Source organism: Benincasa hispida, chromosome 1 (genome assembly GCF_027475165.1).
Source record: "Benincasa hispida cultivar pf3 chromosome 1, pf3_genome.v1.1, whole genome shotgun sequence".
NCBI classification, from domain to species: domain Eukaryota; kingdom Viridiplantae; phylum Streptophyta; class Magnoliopsida; order Cucurbitales; family Cucurbitaceae; genus Benincasa; species Benincasa hispida.
Genome location: NC_143478.1, coordinates 8,250,367 through 8,271,945, shown reverse-complemented (window position 1 = coordinate 8,271,945; position 21,579 = coordinate 8,250,367). Strand labels below are relative to the sequence as shown.

General features: G+C 27.9%; 1 protein-coding gene across 1 annotated transcript; it reads left to right on the top strand.

Annotated features, from left to right (window-relative positions):
* The first annotated feature begins 18,254 nt into the window (after positions 1–18,254).
* On the top strand, positions 18,255–19,618 carry LOC150038213 (acidic endochitinase-like). The gene has a single exon (XM_090307033.1). It carries the CDS (start codon positions 18,491–18,493, stop codon positions 19,511–19,513), a length of 1,023 nt encoding a protein of 340 aa, XP_090163159.1. The 5' UTR covers positions 18,255–18,490; the 3' UTR covers positions 19,514–19,618.
* Positions 19,619–21,579: the final 1,961 nt, after the last annotated feature.

The window sequence follows — 21,579 nt, the reverse complement described above, 5'->3', positions numbered from 1 at the left end:
GACACCATCAAAGCTTGTGAGGATTTGGTTAACTTGAATATAAGAAAGAAACTTCACATACAAGAAATCGGAAATAGGCGTGTCAAGTCTTATGCATCCTACATATATATTAACTACTGCTGAAAAAGTGAACTTTTGTACATTCTTGACATCTGTGAAATTTCCCGATGGCTTTGCGTCCAATATATCTCGATGTGTAAATGTGAATAAAGGAAAAATATCTGATTTATAAAAAGCCATGATTGTCATGTTTTCTTACAAAAATTTCTCCCAATTGGCTTTTGGCCATATCTACGTAAGGATATTTCTACAACTATATCAGAGTTGTCTAATTTCTTCCAGGGTCTATGTAAAAAAACTTCGAGCATACCAGAATTAGACAAAATGCAAGCTGATATAGTACTCATCTTATGTAAGTTGGAAAATATCTTTCCACTAACATTTTTTTGACGTAATAGTCCATTTAATTGTTCGTTTGTCGTGGAAAGCAAAAATTGTTGGGCTTGTTGGTTATAGTTAGATGTATCCAATTGAAATGTATTTGAATTCTCTTATATTCTTTAAGTTCCTCTTTTATGTTGTAAGCTTTTAAGACATGATTTTGATGTTATGTATTAAGAGTTTGCGATATTTGAAACAATATATTAGAAACAAAGCTCGAGCAAAGGGTTTGTTGAGGCTCACATCATTCATGAATCTTTAAACTTTTATTCTATGTATTTACATGGAATCGAAATAAGGTTTAATAGGACTGATTGGAACAATGATAACATTGATGATGAGGAGAGCAATAGTGGGTTATCAATTTTTTTTTGACATATATGATGGTTAGGTGGTGACCAATTTTAAAAATTTACTTTTAATGAGTTAGAGAAATCACATTGGTATATTGTAGACAACTATGATGAAGTGGAACCTTTCTTCAGTACATATCTCTTATATTACTCATTTTTATATTTTTAGTATAAATGGAAAAATTAACTAACTTGCAAAGTATATGGAGCATATGAGAGTACTTAAATCAAATAATGGATATGGTAATTTATATAAAAGACAACAACTAAAATTCCCTGCATGGTTTAAAATGAAGGCATGCCCTTAAGTGTGGTCAAACCTCTAAGTTAGGTAACTTTATTTTATCTAAACATTGTCTTTATGATTAGACCCAAAGGTTACATCATGATAAAATGATATATGATGATTTGTATGTCCTTGCTTATGGTCCAAATGATTATGCTCGATCTTATAGTAGGTGTATAGTAAATGGAGTTTGATTTCATACAAAAGATTGTGATAGTCGTCAGACCAAGCAAAATAGTGAAGTTATGGTGCCTAGTGATACTGAAACTAGGCAAATCATTTTCTATGGTGAATTACATGAAATAATAAGACTAGAATACATTTGTATGAAGGAAATTAATCTTTTTAAGTGTGAATGCTATGATACCAATTCATGACAACCTATAATTAATATATTGATGGCTTTACATCGTCGGTGGTATAAAGATGAGTCATTCATCCCTGTAAGTCAAATTGTACAAGTATTCTACTTAGATGATTATAAACTTGGTCAAGACTGGAAAGTTGTTCAACAAATTCAACAGAGACATGTGTGGGATATACCAGAACTTGAAGGTGATGAAATAGAAGTAACGTTGGATGTAACCACACCTACATGTTATTTTTGAGTGCAAGATAACCTAGATTCACAAACATTTAACAGTAAAAATGTTGAACCTTTGACTATTGAAGATCAAGTAGATTTACTTGTATGAGGTAATGAAGAAGCATTAATTGATGAAGCATCGACCGATGAAGAAGATTTTGATTTTGATCATTCTAGCGATGTGTCAATGAGCACACATTCAAACACATCACTATGTGACGAAGATTGTGATAGCGACGCATAAAACTATTTGTAAGGTTATACATAACTACCTGAACTTACACTATATGTATGTGAATCTTAGATTGTTTTTTCTTTTATTGTTATGCTATAAGATGTCGCCAAAAAGTCTTGGACCTGGAAATTGTGATAGGTCCACCTAAAACGTCCTACAAGTAAACAACAATAATGAAGATTCTATTAGCGAGCAAGAAGTTGGTTCGATAAATTCAAATTTTCAGGGTAATGTATTAATTTCTGTGAATAAATATTCAAATTTCTTATAACATTAAATGTACTAATATTTGATATTTCTTATGAAGGTTCTATGACTCAAACATGAGGTGAAAGAGCGACTAGAGAGGTTGCTCTTGAGAAATATGTCCAAGAAAATGGTCACATTTCAATCGAAATTCAACTTGAAGATAGAAAACCCATCTGTAAGGACTCATCCAATTTGAACTCTACCATTGGAAAAGAGGTACGTGGAATAGTACCTCTTCAATATGAGCAGTGGTCAGGTGTCTTTAAAGAGATAAAGAGGGAGATAATATATAGACTTTGAGTAAGTTATTTAAGTGTATTTTTCATAATATAAAATGCTTCTTTTAGATAAAATGGAAACTAACAGGGTTTGTTCTTTAATGTCATAATTACTTCATTTTGGATTTGAATGACCCCGTAGTACTAGATTATCTTGAACATGAGATGAGTGTACTACACAGAGAGTTTCATTGTTCTCTACACAAAACTTACAAATAGCATAATTCTCTAACTGAAGCACGAAAACACCACGACAAACGAGTGGCAAGAGATTCAGATAGGAACCATTTATGTGATCGATGGGAAGGAGAAGACTTAAATATATCTCCGAGGTAAATGCTAAGGCTCGAGCTCCTCTTCCATTCACTCATAGAGGTGGCACTTCGATATTTTTACACCATAAGAAAAGAAAGGTATGTAACTCATTTTTATATCCATAATCAATATTTTTTATTCTATAACTTTGGTCAAAACATGCAAGAATTTGAAGATGATAAGGAGTTAAGTGATATTGAATTATTTCAGCTCACTCATTCTAATATAAAAAAGGATAGGTGAATAAGGCAGAAAAGAAATATGTAAGTAAACTTTTGTGTTTTTATGTTTTCTTTCTTATTTTACACCATATTAATGCTATGACATATTTATTTTATAGGATGTTATGATGACATTTAAAATGATTTTAAAAAAATAGGTGCACCTTTTTAAGATAGAGAAATCTATGAACGAGTGTTGGATAAACGGTCAGAGCATGTGAAGGGCAAAGGTTGGGGACCAAGACCAAAAAATACTAGGAGTGATGCAAGTTACCAGCATGCTAAAGAAACAAATGCTCAAGTTTCACATTTGCAAAGTATAGTTGAATCACAAGCCATGATTGAAGAAATCTTAAGAATATTGGCAAATCAAGAAGGGACATCTAACACGGAAAGAAGTTCGAAATAGTCGAATGATAGTTAAAAGGTAATATTTGTAAGACATTCTTCTTACAATTCTAGTTTTTTAAAGTGTTGGATTAGATTAAGTGTATTAAAGTGTGTTGACTATCCTACAATTTTGTTAGTCTTTAGGTTAAATGTTAATTTTGGTGTTTGACTATCCTACATTTATAGTAGTCTTTTGTTGATATAGTGAACATGACTTTTATTAAAATGAGCTATTTTGTTGATAGAAGATGGTTGTGCTTTGAAATATTTGTTCATGTTGATTTTTGTGTTTGTCCCTACAAGTTTTCACCATTAGGAGTTTTTGTTTTGATTTCGGGTTGGTTTCATGTGTTCTCTTTTTCTTTTTCTCTTGAAATTAGGAATTTGGAAATATTCTAATATTGATTATGGTTGTGCTTTTCAATCCCCTCCCTTTATGATAATTATTTTTATGGTCCTTTTAGTATGAAGTTGAGTGGCTTTACTTTTGTTGATATGGTGATCATGGCTTCTATTGAAAATGAGCTATTTTATTGATAGAAGATGGTTGTATTTTGAGGTGTTTGTTCATGTTGATTTTGGTGTTTGTCCCTACATGCTTTCACCATTAGGAGTTTTTGCTTTGATTTTGGATTGGTTTCATGTGTTCTCTCTTTCTCTTTCTCTTGAAATTAGGAATTTGAAGTATTTTAATGTTGATAGAAGATGATTGTGCTTTTCAACTCCCGCTTTATGATAGTTATTTTGATGGTCCTTTTAATATGAAGTTGAATGCCCTTATTTTTGTTGATATATTGATCATGATTTCTATTAAAAATGAGCTATTTTGTTTCTATGTTAATGTAATTTGTCTAGTTTGCAATGTTGAACATGATTTTCATATAGTTTGTAAGAAATTGGATTTTGTGAATGTCCATTGTTTATCATTTTTATGAATGTAATTATGTCATCTACTTCAATTCTTTATTCTAGTGTGCTTACATATTTCAATTTTTATATGCCAGATTTTATGTCTTGATGGTGACGAGTACGAGATTTCACAAAGACAATTTAGATAAAAATGCAAAGAATTTGGGTTGGTATATTATATTATTGTTTTAAACTGACCTTTTAGGCTTCAAAGACCTTACATTGGGATTTTTGCTATGTAAACTTGTGATAGCTAATGTTGGTACTAATTTTGGTTGATATAACTTTAAGCTCATTTAGAAAATGATTGAAGTAGGTTGATATTACATTGAGATTTTTGTCATCTAAACTTGTGATCAAAGTTGGTATTCTTTCATTTTGTTTCAATGATGGTGTTTTGATGTTTGGGAATGGGTGCATCTTCATTTATAATTTTTTGTTTTAATGTAAAATGACTAGTCAATTCTTAAAATGTTCAAAAGATTATTAGATTTTATAACAGGTTCACATATTAAATTGAGCATTATTTTTTTTTCAATAAAATAATTTTAGCAACACATTATATAATGTCAATAAATCGTAGTTTTTTAATTGAAAAAAAGTAGCTTGAAGTTTATAGTAGCACAAAATATAAATTTTATGACGCTGGTTAATGTCGCAAAAGATGCTTGTAATAACAGAAATTGATCACATTAGCAATAGTCTTATACGTTGATAAAACTTAACTTTTAGAGACACACTTGTCACGTCACTGTATAACACAAATAGTAACAAAACATGTGTTGCAAGTACGCTTTTAGTAATGCATTAACGTAAGTAAAAGTCACATTTTAGTGGCACGTAGTGAATGTCACTGAAACATTTGACTACACGGCTACCGTGATGTTCACAGCAACACGCCTCTATGCATTGCTAATACTTTTAGCAGTGATTTTTTTTTTTTTTTTTTTGCTCTTAGCAATGCATTTTACTCGTCACTGAAAGTTATTTTTCTTGTAGTGTTCCCCATTTTGGAGAGTCGAGGTCGGGGTCATGGAATCATGTATGGTGATCGGGTCCCTGGGAAAAAATTCTCCATTTTTTTTTTTTTAATTTTTAGTTATTTTAATTTAAAATCAATTAAACTTTGGTATTTATATTGAAATTGTAAATATTTTAGGTAACAAGTTATTTTTATTGTTGTATTATTTATTTAATTAATGATAAAAAAATATTTTCACATATCCTTATTTTAAATTTAATAAAAAATTAAAGTTAATTATATTATGAAATTAAATTAAAAAAAAGTAAAAAAATAAAAAATAAAAATGGTAGCTTAAAGCTACCGTTTTACATATACATACACACACATATATAAATATATATAAACATATATATATATATTATAAAATAATTTTGGGGGTGGGGATACTGTCCTCGTCTCCTCCCTGTCCCCGGTTCGGGAACTCGTTTTGTGTCCCTGGTTTTACCCATCCTTAGTCAAACTGGGGATTCCTTGCAGGGACCCGACCCCGCGAGAATTTATGCCAACCCTATATAGCATCACTCTTATAATTGCTGGCAAAGATGATGTTAAGAAATATGATATATTGCAAAGGATTTTGAAATTGCTGGAATGAAATTTGTAAATTGTTCCAATATCTAAATTTATAGAACCAGTTTTTTGTTTGGTTTATAGCAACATATATTACAATTCATAGCAACATTTTCGATGGTTTATATAATAGAGGTTGGAAGCTACATATTGCAACAATATTAAAAAAAAAAAAAAAAAAAAAAAAAAAAAAAAAAAAAAAAAAAAAACATTGGATGCAATTGTAACATTTCTAAAAGATCTTTTGTAACGATTTTATCAAACATTTTACACTTACTTAATCGTGACATATAGATTTCTGTTTACCAATTACAATAATTCTTAATAATATATTGCAATAGTTCAAACTAACATTTGTAACACTTTTACTAATGGTTTTAAGTACATATTTTTTTACGACAAACTAATAAAATATTATCCAATATTAACTAAATTTATTTACAATTTTGTACAAAATATGTCCAGCAACATTAAGAAAAACGAAAACAAAATATTAAACAAACTACTTCCTCACCAATAAGTCTTCAAATTTAAAATCGGTTCAAGTGACTCCTTCGAATTTGGCGTCGTACATTTTGACAATTATTTCTTCAATCCTAAAAACAAATTAAAATAAAATATTATTATTACAAGATAGATATAAAAAGCAACAAAATCAACTAAATTAAATGGAGTTAAGCACCCAACAAAATAGTTACTATTAAGAAAGAATTAGGTGACTCAAAGCTTTCATTACAATAATTTGGACATTTTCCACGCTGCAAATCGTCGGGATTAGTCTACGTGATTAAATTTGATAGCCGCTTTAATTGAGGAGGAAAGTTCTACGTGATTAAGATAATCATTGGTGTTTGCAAATGAACAAATACAACAAATTTGATAGTCTCTAAGATAACACAGCAAGTTTTGCTCTACATTTAAAGCATATACAAGCTAATTACAGAAGGATCTCAAAGAAAATATTTGTATAAATAACTAACTCAAAGAGGCTTTGTCAAGCAGTGGATCATTACATTTGGTGAATCTTGGTCATGCACTCCAAAACTAATCTAAACCTAAAATATAGAGTAAGATTATAGACTAATTTTACAACATTGTAATGAAGTCCAAATTATTATTAAATAAATATTGTGAATCACATTCAATGAGGTTACTAAGTACATTTACCTATTCACTCGAGTCCACTCCAATTAATTTTTCGAATTCCCTCATGGTATCAAGATTCTCATTAAAATCAAAGATCGGCTTGATCTTGTCAAGAGCTTCTCTTGCAACTTGTCTTTGTTCTTGTATAGAGCATATCTTTGGAGACGCAATAATAATATCATGACCAATATTAGAATTGGGAAAAATTGTTTGTTGAGCTTTCAAAATGGTACCACCAAATCTGGCTTTTAGCATCTCTACACGAGTAGCTTTTGTGGGAGACAGCAAACTAGTCATCTTTGATGGTGGAGTTTTGAGTTGGGTTAGTTTAGAATCACCATAGGATTTCTTTTTTTGAACAAGGGTAGAAGGTTTAAAAATGGTTGTAACTTTGCTTGGAAGAACCTTGGGGTTTGAAGAATGATGCGCTATGTATCTTCGTTTTGTCTGCATCATCTTCATCTTGTAAATGCTTCCTGAGAGAGAATATAAGAGGAAGATGAGAAACAAAATATAATCCATAGATCTCTCATATCAAAGAAAATTAACGAGAACCATAATATTTAACTCAAGTTTGCTTTCAACGCTATTTATTACTAAAATAAATTATCCTAAGCTAGATGTTACTTACTATATGTACAATTCTTTTTAAAAGAACTCACGGAGAGAGATCGTCAGATTTTTTTATATTACTTTACCTCTACAAGATATTCTCTACTACCAATATTCGTTTGATGGAAGGTTAAGATTACAAAAAATACAAGACATAAAAAAAGATCATAAACACATTGATTATGAAAACCAAAATGCAAAACACTTACAAAAGGAAGAAGAAACTCACGGAGAGATGAGATCGTCAAATGAGGGCACAAACTATGAAGAAAGAAGATAAGGATTTCATCTTTGGTTTTTTATATTTTTTAAATCACAATGGAATATTATATAAAATGTAACCCTCCCTTTTATTTTTCATTTTCTTACTTTTTTGTTTTGATTTGCCGCCAAAATTTTAGTTTAAAGTCCATTATCTAATAGGATTCCTATCAACGATGGAATATCACTTATATTTTACAATCCACTAAACTCATTTTCTTTTCTACTCTAAATTCATTTAGAAGTTTGAGATAAAAAATCAAATAATTATCAAACAAGGCTTGGATTTTGATTTTCAATTTTTGGTTTTCAATTTCAAAAAACAAAATTTGTTTGGATAGCTTTTAGGTTTTGTTAGAGCAAATTATATAGGAGAATAAGAAAAATAAAAGGGAAATTATATTAGTAGTCAAAGTAAATTAGTGGACTCTGCACCTGTAGCTTCCCTTTTTAACTTTGAAACTATAGCAAAGAAAAGTAAAGATAAATTTAAAATGAGAGCAGTTTCATGGATGTTTTGTTGAGTTCTGTTTTATTGGAAAAAAAAAATGGAAGATTTTATGGGTGGCCACTTTCTCAAATATTTTTTTGAAAAAAAAACCTTTGGAAAAATATTTTTTTGTCCCTAGATTTTGCGCCTAGTTTCATTTTAGTATTTAGATTTCATAATATTACAAATTTAGTCATTAAGTTTTGAGTTTTGTTTCAATTTAGTTCCTAAGTTTTAGAATGTTACCATTTTACCGTTACATTTGAGTTTTATTTCAATTTGGTCTCTAGATTTTAAGATTTACCATTTTAACTTCGATTTTTCACTAAATACTCATTTTCCGTATTTAGTGTTAATATATGTTAAGATTTTATTTTTAAATATAATAATTAAAATTAATTAAGTTTCACTATTTTTCATCCCTATTAAAATTAAGTTCAAAAGTTCAATTTATGATTATTTAAAATTAATTAAGAAATGTTGACTTTATTGATTGAAGTGAGTATTAAATGAAAAATTGATGTAAAAAATATAAAATCTTGAAACCTAAGAACCAAATTGAAACAAAATTCAAATCTTAATGGTAAATTACAAAAGATGATGTACGCATCGGTTATATATCAAAACCAAAAGAAACTTTTGTGCCTACTTGGGTGCACAAAATTTTAAAAGGAAAAAAGCTTTTAGAAATTGGAAATCTGGTTTTAAATGGTACACGAATGAATCGTAAAATTAATAGATTTGAACATTAAAATGGTTAAAAATAAAAAGAAAAAAAGAAGAAATTCTTAACCCCGGCAATTCGAACTTCATTCTAAAGGGATTTGAAAAAGGGTTTAGGTCGTAGACTCGTATTATGTTTCTACCAATTGGATATGAGAATGACTTCTTAATTATCTTCCTTTTCGACATTCAATTTCATTCTCCATCTCCATGAAATTATTCAGATCTTTTAAAAATAAATCTATCAAACTATTTTTTCTTTGTGGGTAAGAAAAGGGATTGTGTAGCCTTTACCCATCCCTATATGGGACTTCGATCCTATGGAAAAAATAGACATCTCTACTATCATATTTGTTTAGCACTCGCATTGATGATATATCAAAATCAAAATACAGACAACTTAGAAAAGGCATAAAAACTCACCGAGAGAGATCGTCGAGAAAGGCACAAACTTTGATTTTTGGTTGTGCCAAAGCTTTTAGTTTATATTACTTTACCGCTTCAAGACTGAAGATATTCTCAATCTTTTTATTTAAATCAAGAGGAAGGATAATATAAAATTTAACACTCCCTTTTATTTTTCATCTTATTAGTTTTCTTATGAATTGCCGCCAATATAAACGTTTAAAGTCAGCTTTCCTTCTATTTTTAGACATTTCATATATTTTACCATTTTTTTACTTTCAACTATTTTATTATTTTGTTTAACCTAATACTTTTACAACTCATCCTACTTTTATATAAAATAAAATTTCTGTCATACCATTCAATGACTGAGAATTTTTTTAGAGTATTTTATTCTATTTGTTCACACTATAAATTTGTCTTCATAAATATTTGTAAACCCCACATTAATGTTAATAAATCACGCTCTAGTTTTAAAAGCGCGTTGATGTGTCATACAATAAGTAGAGGTAGTATAAAAAATTGTCCATACTATCATAGTATATGAAATTTTCCCATTGAATGATCAATTGTCAAATACATTATTACACACTACAACCACATTTACACTAGGAGTAATGTTATAAACCAATGACAATCTATTTGTTGTTATTTACTTGTGTTCTGCAATCATAATGAAATGTTGAGCCCATTTCTAAGTATGTAATTGAAGAACACAATTTGATTGAAGCGTGAAAGGTGATCAATCTACTTGCGCTTCAAAATTACATGAGATCCACTAGCCAATATCGTTATCGTTACCATTATTGTTATTATTACCGTATGAGAAGAATGAATCTGTCACATTTACTGTTACCGTAGTTGTTACTATTTGATCCTTAAAGGTAACGACAATGGTAAATGTGGTAGATTCATAATTCTAAATAAATATGATTAAAAGCAATCCAATTATGTTTGAGATTGGGGCCATTATGATTGATCTATCAATTGAATCTAAAGTGAACACATAATTTTGCAATTCTCCTTCTATCAAAATACCTTCTAAAAATAAGCAACATTATAAATTCAAGGTGCGTGATATAAAGAATCAACGTCAAGCTTAAGCTAATTCTATTTTGAACAATTTCGCAAATTTCTCACCCTTTTGAAATCAATTGAACACTCCCTCTTAATAAGAGACAAAAAGATATTTAGCACATATCAACTAGAAGGTAGAAATATAATAATAACAACAACAATAGTAATAATAATAATAATAAAATATTAAAAAATTACTCCGCAGACATTTAATCCCCTAAAAGATTAAACAATATGTATAAGAGGGGTATACAAAAATAAAACATTATGAAATATCAATATCTATATAAAAGTATATAACTCCTCTAAAAAACAATTATTCTCCTTTTAATAAGAAGTTTCAATAAAAACCAAGGAGATAAAATCATTCAAGTAAAAATTAAAGCAATTGAGAACCAAAATATCAAATATTAGAAAATAAGTATCAATTGTTGACAAATTAGAAAATAAGTAACGATACCAAATAATGACAAATTAGCATTATCACCTATTATGTCATGAAAAGAGCGTTATCAATCAAATATAAGCACGAGCATAACAAATATATTTATACTAATCTTGAACAAAATGCTAACGAGGATCAAGAAAGTATATCAATTCAAACACTCCTTTTACGAAAAGGAATTTAACAACTCTTCAAAACAACACGATTTATGATCAATTATTCTCAACATAGGACAAACAACATACTTCAAAATAAGTTTCATCCAACAATGTAAGTCATAGAATATGCATATCTCATGCTAAAAGAACATTTAATAAAATTTTAATCAATTTTATCCAAGAGCATAAACAACATATCATAATCATCAAAATATTGACAATCTTTTGCAAGACTAAATATCCTTTTGCTTCATATTTTTCAAGAAAATTATAATGATAGAGCAAGCATCTAATTTCACCAAAAAACCAAATAATAAGCCATAAAGGCAAATGTCAAATAAATAGATATACAATCAAAAAATGTCAAATAAATAGATACACAATCATCTCTCATGGGCATTGAATCTAGTTAATAATCAATATAACTCAAGAACTCAAGTTCTAACCTTCAAAAACCATTCCAGAAATATAATTTCAATAAAAGATACTAATAGAAATACTCTTCTTGACAATTCAATAAAACATATAAAGTTACCAAATAAGCAATTTCCTTCATTAGATTCAAGCAAGCTTTTTTGTTGCTCCAATTTGAATTAAATCCACAATTGAAGTCCAAGCAATAATTTCTCTTGAATCACACCCATCAGAAAAAACTCAACCAAAAGATTTTGGTACCAATATCTTGTGTAAAGATTTTGGAACCCATTTTAAATTAGTTCCAACATTACTAGCATTGACTTTTGGCCGATAATAAGTATTAAATTTATGGCTTGCCACAAGAATAATATACAACATTGGGCAAAAAAAATTTCTAACACAAAGATTTTGCACTTTATTTCTATTCAAGAAATTCTTTTTATGAACATTTTTCAGTTAACAATTTAGTCTAATATGACCCTTAACTCCACAATGACATTTAGGTACAATTTTCGATTTCGCATGCAAATCTCTAGCATTTACATGTTTAGGCACAAATTTAGCACTATGCATACATTTAGATTTTTCATAAAAATGTTTAGGTACAAAATTTGATTTTTCATGCTTTGATCCATATTTAAATTCAACTTTAGGCATATTAGATAAAACTTCTAAAGGCATAATAAGGGTGGTTTTAACGAAAGTAATCTTAGTAGTAAACGAAAAATTTTCATTCATGTAGCCTAGTCCCCTTTTATCACTAAAAGATTTATCCATATCAACAATTTTATCCAATTTTTATGCACCATTGCAATTTCAAGTTCTTTATTAGCAAGCAATTCTTTCTTTTTAAGCATATGCAAAAGATTATTTTTCTCATCAATGTCATATTCAAGAAATTTAATTTTGTCAACAAGAGAAAATTCATCCTTTTTTTAAAAGATGGATTGCTATTTTTCAATTCAAGAATTTTATCTTTCAAACTAGCTACTTGATCTTTTTCAAAGAGAAATATTCAATTTTCACATTTTTATCTCTCAAATCATTCAATTCAATTCTCAATTTACATGATAGAGATTTGAGTTCATTATTTTCTTTTTTGAGAAACTTGATTCTATCATTCAAGGCACATTTCTTATTATCACAAAATTTATCAACATCCAAAACATCATTAGTTGTTCTATTTTTCACACATACATTTCCATTAATCAAAGATTCATTCTCAATAGATAACGCTTTGAATTTATTTGATAATTTCACATATTTTGAACTAAGTTTTTCTAAATCATGTTACATATCTTCAAAAACATCATATAATCCATCATAAGAAAAAGGTTTTTTATTTACCTCACTTTTATCACTTTCATCACCTGAATCTTTATCCGAATGGGCCATTGATGAACCATCACATTTTTCCTTTATCCTATCATAGAATTTTTCTTGATTTTGAGGATTGCTATTTTCTTTCACATCAATTAAATCATGAGTAGTACAAGGAGAATTTCCAACATTATACACATTATCAAGAAAATTCCAAATATCATATGCATATTCAAGATGTAAAATTGTATCACATATATTTCTATCAATTGTATAATATATGATATTTATAGCTTTGGCGTTAAAAGTGAGTGACTCGTTATTCAATTGTAATTTAGATATATCATGCTCACGAACATATACAATGTTAAAATCCATGGCAAGCACGAATGTCTTCATTCTCTTTTTTCAAACATCAAAATTTTTACCATTAAAGAAATGAGGTATATCAACACATTGACCTTTTAAAGTTGTCATAGCTCTAGCAATTAAACTTTCAAATAATTTTTTAAAATATTAAATAACAAAATAATATTTGAAAATAATTTGTGTAGAAGAGTTATCCGCTCTAATACCAATTGTAAAAACTCAAACAATGGGTATTAATTTAACATTATTTATGAAAATTTTGATCACAAACAAGGGAGCAACCGACTCTTATAACCAATTGTAGGATCGGTATGACAACCTTAGAGAGATAGGGAGGGGAACTAATGAAAACTTTTTCTAAAGTGGACCAAATTAAACAAATTAATAAACTTTTTGCTAGCAAGTAGTTTAAACAAAAAAATTTCATGCAAATTTAACCAAAGTAACCAAGTAATTAGAACAAACATTTTTAAGCATCCAATTTAATTTTAATAATAAGATTGATAAATGATATGGAAATTTTAAAACTACCAATCAAATATGAGCAAGTAATTTCAAGCATAATATATCGCTATTGATTTCAAAATTAAATAAGAAAGAGATAGAGAAATTGACACGTTAGTTTTATAGTGGTTCGGTACAACCTAGCCTACATCAATTTTCCTATCGGATATGCCATCACAAACTTGACTTTTTATTAGTTCAAATTTTTTAATTTTTTAAATTGATTTGTTTGATTTAGTTGCTCAAAGTTGGGTCGTTCATTTTCGTTAACGTAGATAAAATTATTTTTTTCCAAAAATATTAAACTTAAAAGATATTTATGTATTTACATGTTAAAAAGCTTTAGAAGATTTATGTTTTAAGAATAAATAAATTAAAATATGAAAGTAGTTTTTTCCCAAAAAAAAAAAAACATTTTCCTCTTGATTTTAGATTTCTTTTTAAATAAACATATCTTAGTGGCATACTAAAACACAATTTATCAAAATTATGTATCAACAAATTAAAAAAAAATTATAATACCAATAGTAAATCCAAAGTAGTTCTAAACAAAATCTTAAAAACACTATTTTGCTAGGAGAAGATTTATCGTAATTTTTTTTTTTAAATGATATGGGATATTGGATAATAATAATGATAAAACAACATCAATTTTAGTAAATTTATAAAAGATTTTCATATTATCGAAAAAGATTATAATATGAAGATCCCCACCTATGTTGTTTATGAAGAGATTTTCCATTATTTAATGTCTAATTTATTAAATTTATTTTCTTTAAAAAAATTGAGGTATATGATTTTTATTTACATGTTAAAAAACTCTATAAGATTTATGTTTTAAGAATAGATAAATTAGTTTTTTCATGAAAAAAAAAAAAACATTTTCCTCTCGATTTTAGATTTATTTTCAAATATTCACATCTTAATGGCATACTACAAAAAAGATTCATCAAAATTATGTATAAACAAATTAAAAATATGTATAATACCAGTAGTAAATCCATCTATGGTAGCTTGGTAGCTCTAAACAAAATCTTAAAAATACTATTTTGTTGGTAGAAGATTTATTGTAGTTTTCTTTTTTTAAAAATGATTTGGGACACTGGATCCTGATAATAAGAAAGCAACATCAAATTTGCTAAATTTACAGAAAAATTTCATATTATCGAAAAAAATTCTAATATGAAGATCTATACATATGTCGTTTACAAAGAGATTTTCCTTTATTTAATGTCTAGTTTATTAAATTTATTTTCTTTAGAAAATCGAGGTATAGAACTCTTATGAAATATATTATTTTCTTGTTCTTTTTTTCATTTCAAAAGTCAACCATTGAAGAATTACCTCATAATTTATTTTCTTTAAAAAGTCGAGGTATATAATTCTTAGGAAATATGTTATATTCTTCCTTTTTTTTATTCCAAGAATCAACCACTAAAAAATTATCTCATAATTAAAGTAATAATTTATGTTATTATGTCATTTTTATATCAATTTTATTTCTCATTCTAATTACATCATTATGTACTTTAATTTGATTCTTCCATCTATTTTTATATATTTATTTATTGTATATTAATTTGAAATAAGAATATATAGTTTTGGACGCTCTTTTTTAAAATTACTTCAAAATATTTACTAATTCAATTTCAATGAATATTCAATCGGAATTTAAATTATATCTTCAAATTTTATGTCATAGAAATTTGTAGTCACGTGCATTACATGTGTCTTCTAATTAGTAAAAAAAATGAAGCTTTGAGAGAATAACAATTGAGACTTATGAATTATGGAGATTGTAAAAATAATGTGAAAGTGTTTTTAATTTTGGAAAAGATGGAGAGTTTAAAAAGAGATGAATGGGTGAAAACCAAATTAAATTGGGCTATTGGATATTGGTAAAAGAAATTGAATGGTTGAGATTTAGAATCAACTAGCCATTCTACACAAACAAAAAATAATATAATAATATATATCTTTTAAAATCATTTCTATTAAAACTCAACAAAAATCAATTGTCCACTATTCGTCTAAAACAAGCTCTTAAACACAAACGTAAAATAATATTAAATTTATTTTTTTTAAAAAACCAATCTAAAAATCAAAAGTCCACTATTTGTTGCTTTTTCAGTAATGTCTTCTTCGTTTGAACTCCGATTTGAGTAATCAAATTGTGTTGAAACCGTTGTTCCAAGCTCTACATTCAAAACCTTCAAATTGTTAATAAATATAAGCATATTTGTTATAATCAAGATATTAATTAATTAATTAATTAAATTTGAGATCAAGGACTTAAAAAACAACAATTTCAAGCATATCTAATTAATTAAATTTGAGATCAAGGACTAAAAATACAACAATTTCAAGCATATCTATACATTATTTTCTTTCTTATCGTTCCACTTTATCTCTCTCAATTTGTATTTTATTAATATTTCATATATGAACGACAATGTTCCCTTAGCTTCCATGTATTTCACAATCCGATCACGACAATAGGGACAATGAATGAAGTTCTTCATCTGGCTATGCGCAATAGTGGTTGACAATGAATTGAGGTTTTTTTTCAAAGGTATTATAATTAAAATATGGGGTGGTAGAATTGAATCTCGATAGTATGGAGATCCATCTCAAAACCAATTGGTAATGAGAGAAGTAACTCATCTATCTTATAAAGAGTATGAATCCCCTTGATTTTTTCAATGTGAAATTCTGAACATACAGGATACAGAAGAAAAAATGAGCAATTACCAAATTAATATTAAAAAAAAAACTATAGCAATAGCTAGAAAAGTGGCTAGAATTAGAACCATAACAAGAACATGTAAAAAAAATAATAATAAAACAAATCCTCAAAATATTTAAAAAAAAAAAAAAACATTTGATTACTGAAAGTTGGTCAATTTTTGCCTCCAAAAATCAAGATCATTCATGTAAAAATATCATCAATCGATCGCAAAATACTGTTGCATATCATATAGCTCGTCGGATAATGACTGACACTTGTGTCTGTTGGTTGGTAAATTTTTCTCACCATTTCTCTTAGATTGTCGAGGACGATAGATGTTCTCTTACTTCCAATTTCCTTTTATTTCGTTGAAAAAAATAGTTAAGTGGAAAAAAAGTGGAGGGTTTGGATGAGCAAACTCATTTGGTTTGTTTGTGCGCTTGTACATTGTTTTCTATACATATTTAGGAGTAATTTTGAAATTGACAAATCTCTTTTATCATATTCAAAATTACTCTAAAACACGATTTTAATAATACTCAATTTTACTAGTTTAATTTTAATTTATATATCATCCAAAATAGTTTTCAACTTTTAAAATCACTTTTAAATATGGCCTATAGTGAACAATTATGAATTTTTTATTTTTTTCCCTTTTCTCTTTTCATCATAATATGAGTTAAAATTCAAATACAATTTTTAATGTCACATCCTTATCTATTTTTATATCTGTGTATAGTATTTAAATAGATTGATTAGTATATAGAGCATTAATTATTCACTTTCACCGAGGAAATGGACCGGATGAAGGAAGTTGGAATTTTCATCACATACTTCCAATTTAATCAAATTACACCATAAATTCATATAAATGTTAACCTTCAACTAAAAAAAAATGTTCCAATTCTCTTCCTTTGATAAGTTTTATTTCTCAAAATATCATTAGAAAAAAAAATTGTACGTTCAATAAACATACATATGGTAGAAAACTCTTCAAATAAATTGATATTTGAGCTATATTTTGTTTAGATTAGTGTTTTTTTTTTTTGGCATATGTATTCTGATAATTAATTTCTTCGTTAGTCGAATTAAAATGTGTAAAACATGATATTACTCAAATCAGTGAATTTATGAATATATTATTATTAGTAGTAGTAGTTAATTTGTTAAAACTAGATAATAAAGAAATTACGTTACTTATTTAAGTGAATGGTCTAATTTGATGAAATCAAAATTTAAAATTGAATATCGATAAGATTAAGTAAGTTCGAGATTAAAATTTGATTTATTATAAAAGAAAATTTACTTATTTATTAAATATAAATTTAGAAAATGGCTAAAAGATATTATCTTATATGGAGTTCTTCTAGGAATATTTTTTAATACTATTATAGTATCCACTACTCTCATTTATTATTTGACATATTATCAAATGATATGTAATACTACTTTCATTTATTATTTGACATTTTATTAGAGGACTTATTTATTTATTTATTTTTGTATATCTCATATAATTCTTAAATATTATTTTTTTTTTAAATTACTATGAAATTTTTTTTATTCTCTACTCAATAAAATAAATTTTATTAGTTATTGTGGATTCGAGTATAATTCAATATTAATAATGTTTGTTGGTGGAATCTCTAACCTAATAGTGATTGAGAGAAAAAAAAAAACATAAATTAAATTGTCGGCCCTTTCCCTTTTTCCAACCAAACTGTTTTCTAGAATCATTCAAAATAATTGAGACATATTTTATAAAATCAATTTAAATAATGATACAGTCAAAGTCAGGTAAGACCCATTTGGCATAAAATTTACCAATTCAACCTCGAAATTCCCCACTGACCAGTCAATGTCTCTACCAAATGAGGAAAAAAAAAGTCCTCTTTCTATTCAAATATCAATGGCCATGGCCATTAGCCATCAAACACCAACACCATTCCTTATATTTTGACCTTTACTCTTCATACAAATGGCATCCTTCCAATTCCCCGATCATCTTCTAACTTTCCTCTGTTTCTCACTCATCGTCGTCTCAACCGCCGGCACCCACCGTAGTCTCGAGGTCGGAGTTTATTCGAACCAAAACATTAACCAGAACAGCCTTCTCGACGCCTGCAACTCCGGCAATTACCAACTCATCAACATAGTTTTCGATGTTTCACTTGGCAACGCACAAACACCAGAAATTAATTTAATCTCCCACTGCAATTCAACCGCCAGCGACGACTGCACTAAATTCACCCAAGAAATCAAATCTTGTCAAGCTTTAGGCATCAGAATCATGCTCTCGATCGGCGGTGGAGCCGGTAAATACAATCTGCATAATTTCACCGAGGCCACAAACTTCTCTATATACCTATGGAACAATTTCCTTGGCGGCCAATCAAATTCACGTCCATTAACCGACGTCGTATTCGATGGCGTCGACATCACCAACGATAGAAGCTCTTGGGACAATTGGAGCAAACTCGGGGAAGAGCTAAGGAAATTATACGAAAAACAGGGGAATAAATTTTACTTGTCCGCCGCTCCACAATGTTCATCTCTGGATTCCAGTTCTCACTTGATTCCACAGCCTGTGATTTTCGACTATATTTCAGTCCAATTCTTCGGGGACAATCTCATTTGCCAGTACGTCAATGGCCGATTTGAAGGGTTCTGGAAATTTTGGAATGACTGGAAGACATTTAGTGCAGGCAAGGTATTTGTGAAAATGCTAGCGGCTCCCATGGCGGAAGATATGGGATATATCCCTCCCGATGTGTTCAGAACTCAAGTCTTGCCGGAGCTTCAACGGAGTTCGAAATTTGGCGGCGTGATTTTGTGGTCTGAGGATCTTGATAAAGGATATAGTTCAGAGATTAACCCAAAAGCATGTGGATCAGTTGGGGCGGAGTTGCAAACGGCAAATGAAATGGCTGAGTTTCCGATGAGCAACAATTATGATGGCCGACGAGGTTTTAGAAGTTGCAGAGGGTCTTGTGTGCTCTAAAACCAGCAGATTCTTGTTTTAGGAAATGACTCATTTTTTAATTCAATGCTTTTTTTTATCATTGTAAAAATGAAATTAAAAAAACAAATTTGCCACATGTTACAATATTATTGGGTGTAGTTTGAGTTGCCTAAAAATGATTTTCAAGTTTTCTTTTCTTTTTAAAATAAATATAATTTTTTCATTAAAAAAATAAAGTCAATAAACTGCTAAAAAAAATGAATTTGATGTATTTTACTATCCAAATTTATTATTATTATTATTATTTATTATTTTTTAGTGTATGTCATTGTTTAGGGTTCAAAAATGGTGTACCTATTTGACTTTATACAAACTGGTTGTAACACACTCATTTACGTTATCATTATAAATAACATAAGTGCATATGCCAAGTTTATCTCGATTGGTGTAAATTAACAATTAAAAGGGTTGTGATTCAAACACCTAACTTTTATTGTATTACAAAAAATGTATTAATTATTAGAAAAAAATTTATAAATAAAAAAATCTTAAAAATATTTATATTTTATAGTAAAAAGTTTTAGAAGTGTTTTGTACTTTTGAAATATAAAATGTAAATATTTTTAAATATTTTTTTTATATTAAAAAAGCCCCTAATTATTCCCTGCATTTCATTTATATTTATTTTTTATTTGTTTTTATGTACACAAGTTTGTTTAATTTACTCTACGTTAAAAATATTCATACTAATATCAAATTATTGTAAAGAACAAAAATTACACATTATCCATTTTCTTGAACCGGGTTCGTACTGAGTAAGTGTATTACGTATATATATGCTTGAATTTATCATATGGATTATTGATTTTCTTTCTTTCAATGTTTTTTTTTTCTTTCTGAATAAGTTATTTATTTCAATGGTTCAAATGTAACAAATTCACCGGTCTTTAGGTAAATATGGCAATGGATTTTCTGTTATTATTTTGGCAACTGTGTTAATTAGCCAGTTATATTTATATTATCCATGACTTTAGCTAGAAACACATGGCATGCATGGTTTAGAGTTTAGGTTTTGAAGCAGTCAAAAGATTGTCTATTTAAAAAATAAAAAATAAAGATTCCGTCCGATAACGATTTTATTTTTTATTTTTATTTTAAAAATCAAACTCATTTTTCATATCTCTTATAATGATTTTCATCTTTATTAAGTAGAGTTGAATTCTTAGCTAAATTATAAAAAATAAAAATTTAAAAATTACTTTTTCAATTTTTAAAATTTGACTTGTTTTTTTTTAAAAAAAATTATTAGTAAAAGGTAAATAACATAGAAATTACAAGATGAAAGTAGTGTCTATTAAGTAATTTTCAAAACTAAAAAAAATTAAAAACTAAAGGGGACCTTTTAAGTTTTTAATACCGATATGTAGTTTTGGGCCTTATGGGTGTTGGGGTTTTCTCATTAAAAATGCAAGAAATAGGCTGGGCATGGACAAACATCTGATTTAGAAAAAATATATATATATTATTAATTTTTGGTTCCGTTTGTTTTTCTTTACCAAACCGAAAATCTCGATCCTCTATTACCGAACTAAAAAGCTAATTAAAATTCTGAACTAATAGACTTTTATTAGAATTTCGTTATAAAATTGTTAATATATGACTTTCACGCCTGAATAAAACTTCTTCAAATATTAATGAGAAGTATGATAATTAAATAGCATTCATTTTTTTTAGTACAACACAACTCTAAGATAAAAGATTGAACCTCCAACATGTTGATTTGGAGGTGCCAAATGTCAAATGATTTTGTGTCAAATCAGACACTATTTTATACAAATTGAGTTACGTTCATGTTGGCTAATACATACTACTTTCATCCATTATTTGATAAGTCATTAAATGTTTTATTAATTTATATTTCATTTATTTCATGGACATCCCATAATTCTCAAATGCTAAAACGGCAATATGAATGCTTCTATTTAAATATTATTAATCAATTCTATGAATTTGAGCTATTATAATAGGAATTGAAAATGGACTTATAATTAAAAACATGTGTAAATAGTAAATCACTAAAACATGCCTTTTGGTATTCTCTAGAT

Bases quoted from the DNA above. Each gene is read 5' to 3' on its own strand.
- LOC150038213 (XM_090307033.1), top strand. From the start codon at position 18,491: ATGGCATCCTTCCAATTCCCCGATCATCTTCTAACTTTCCTCTGTTTC.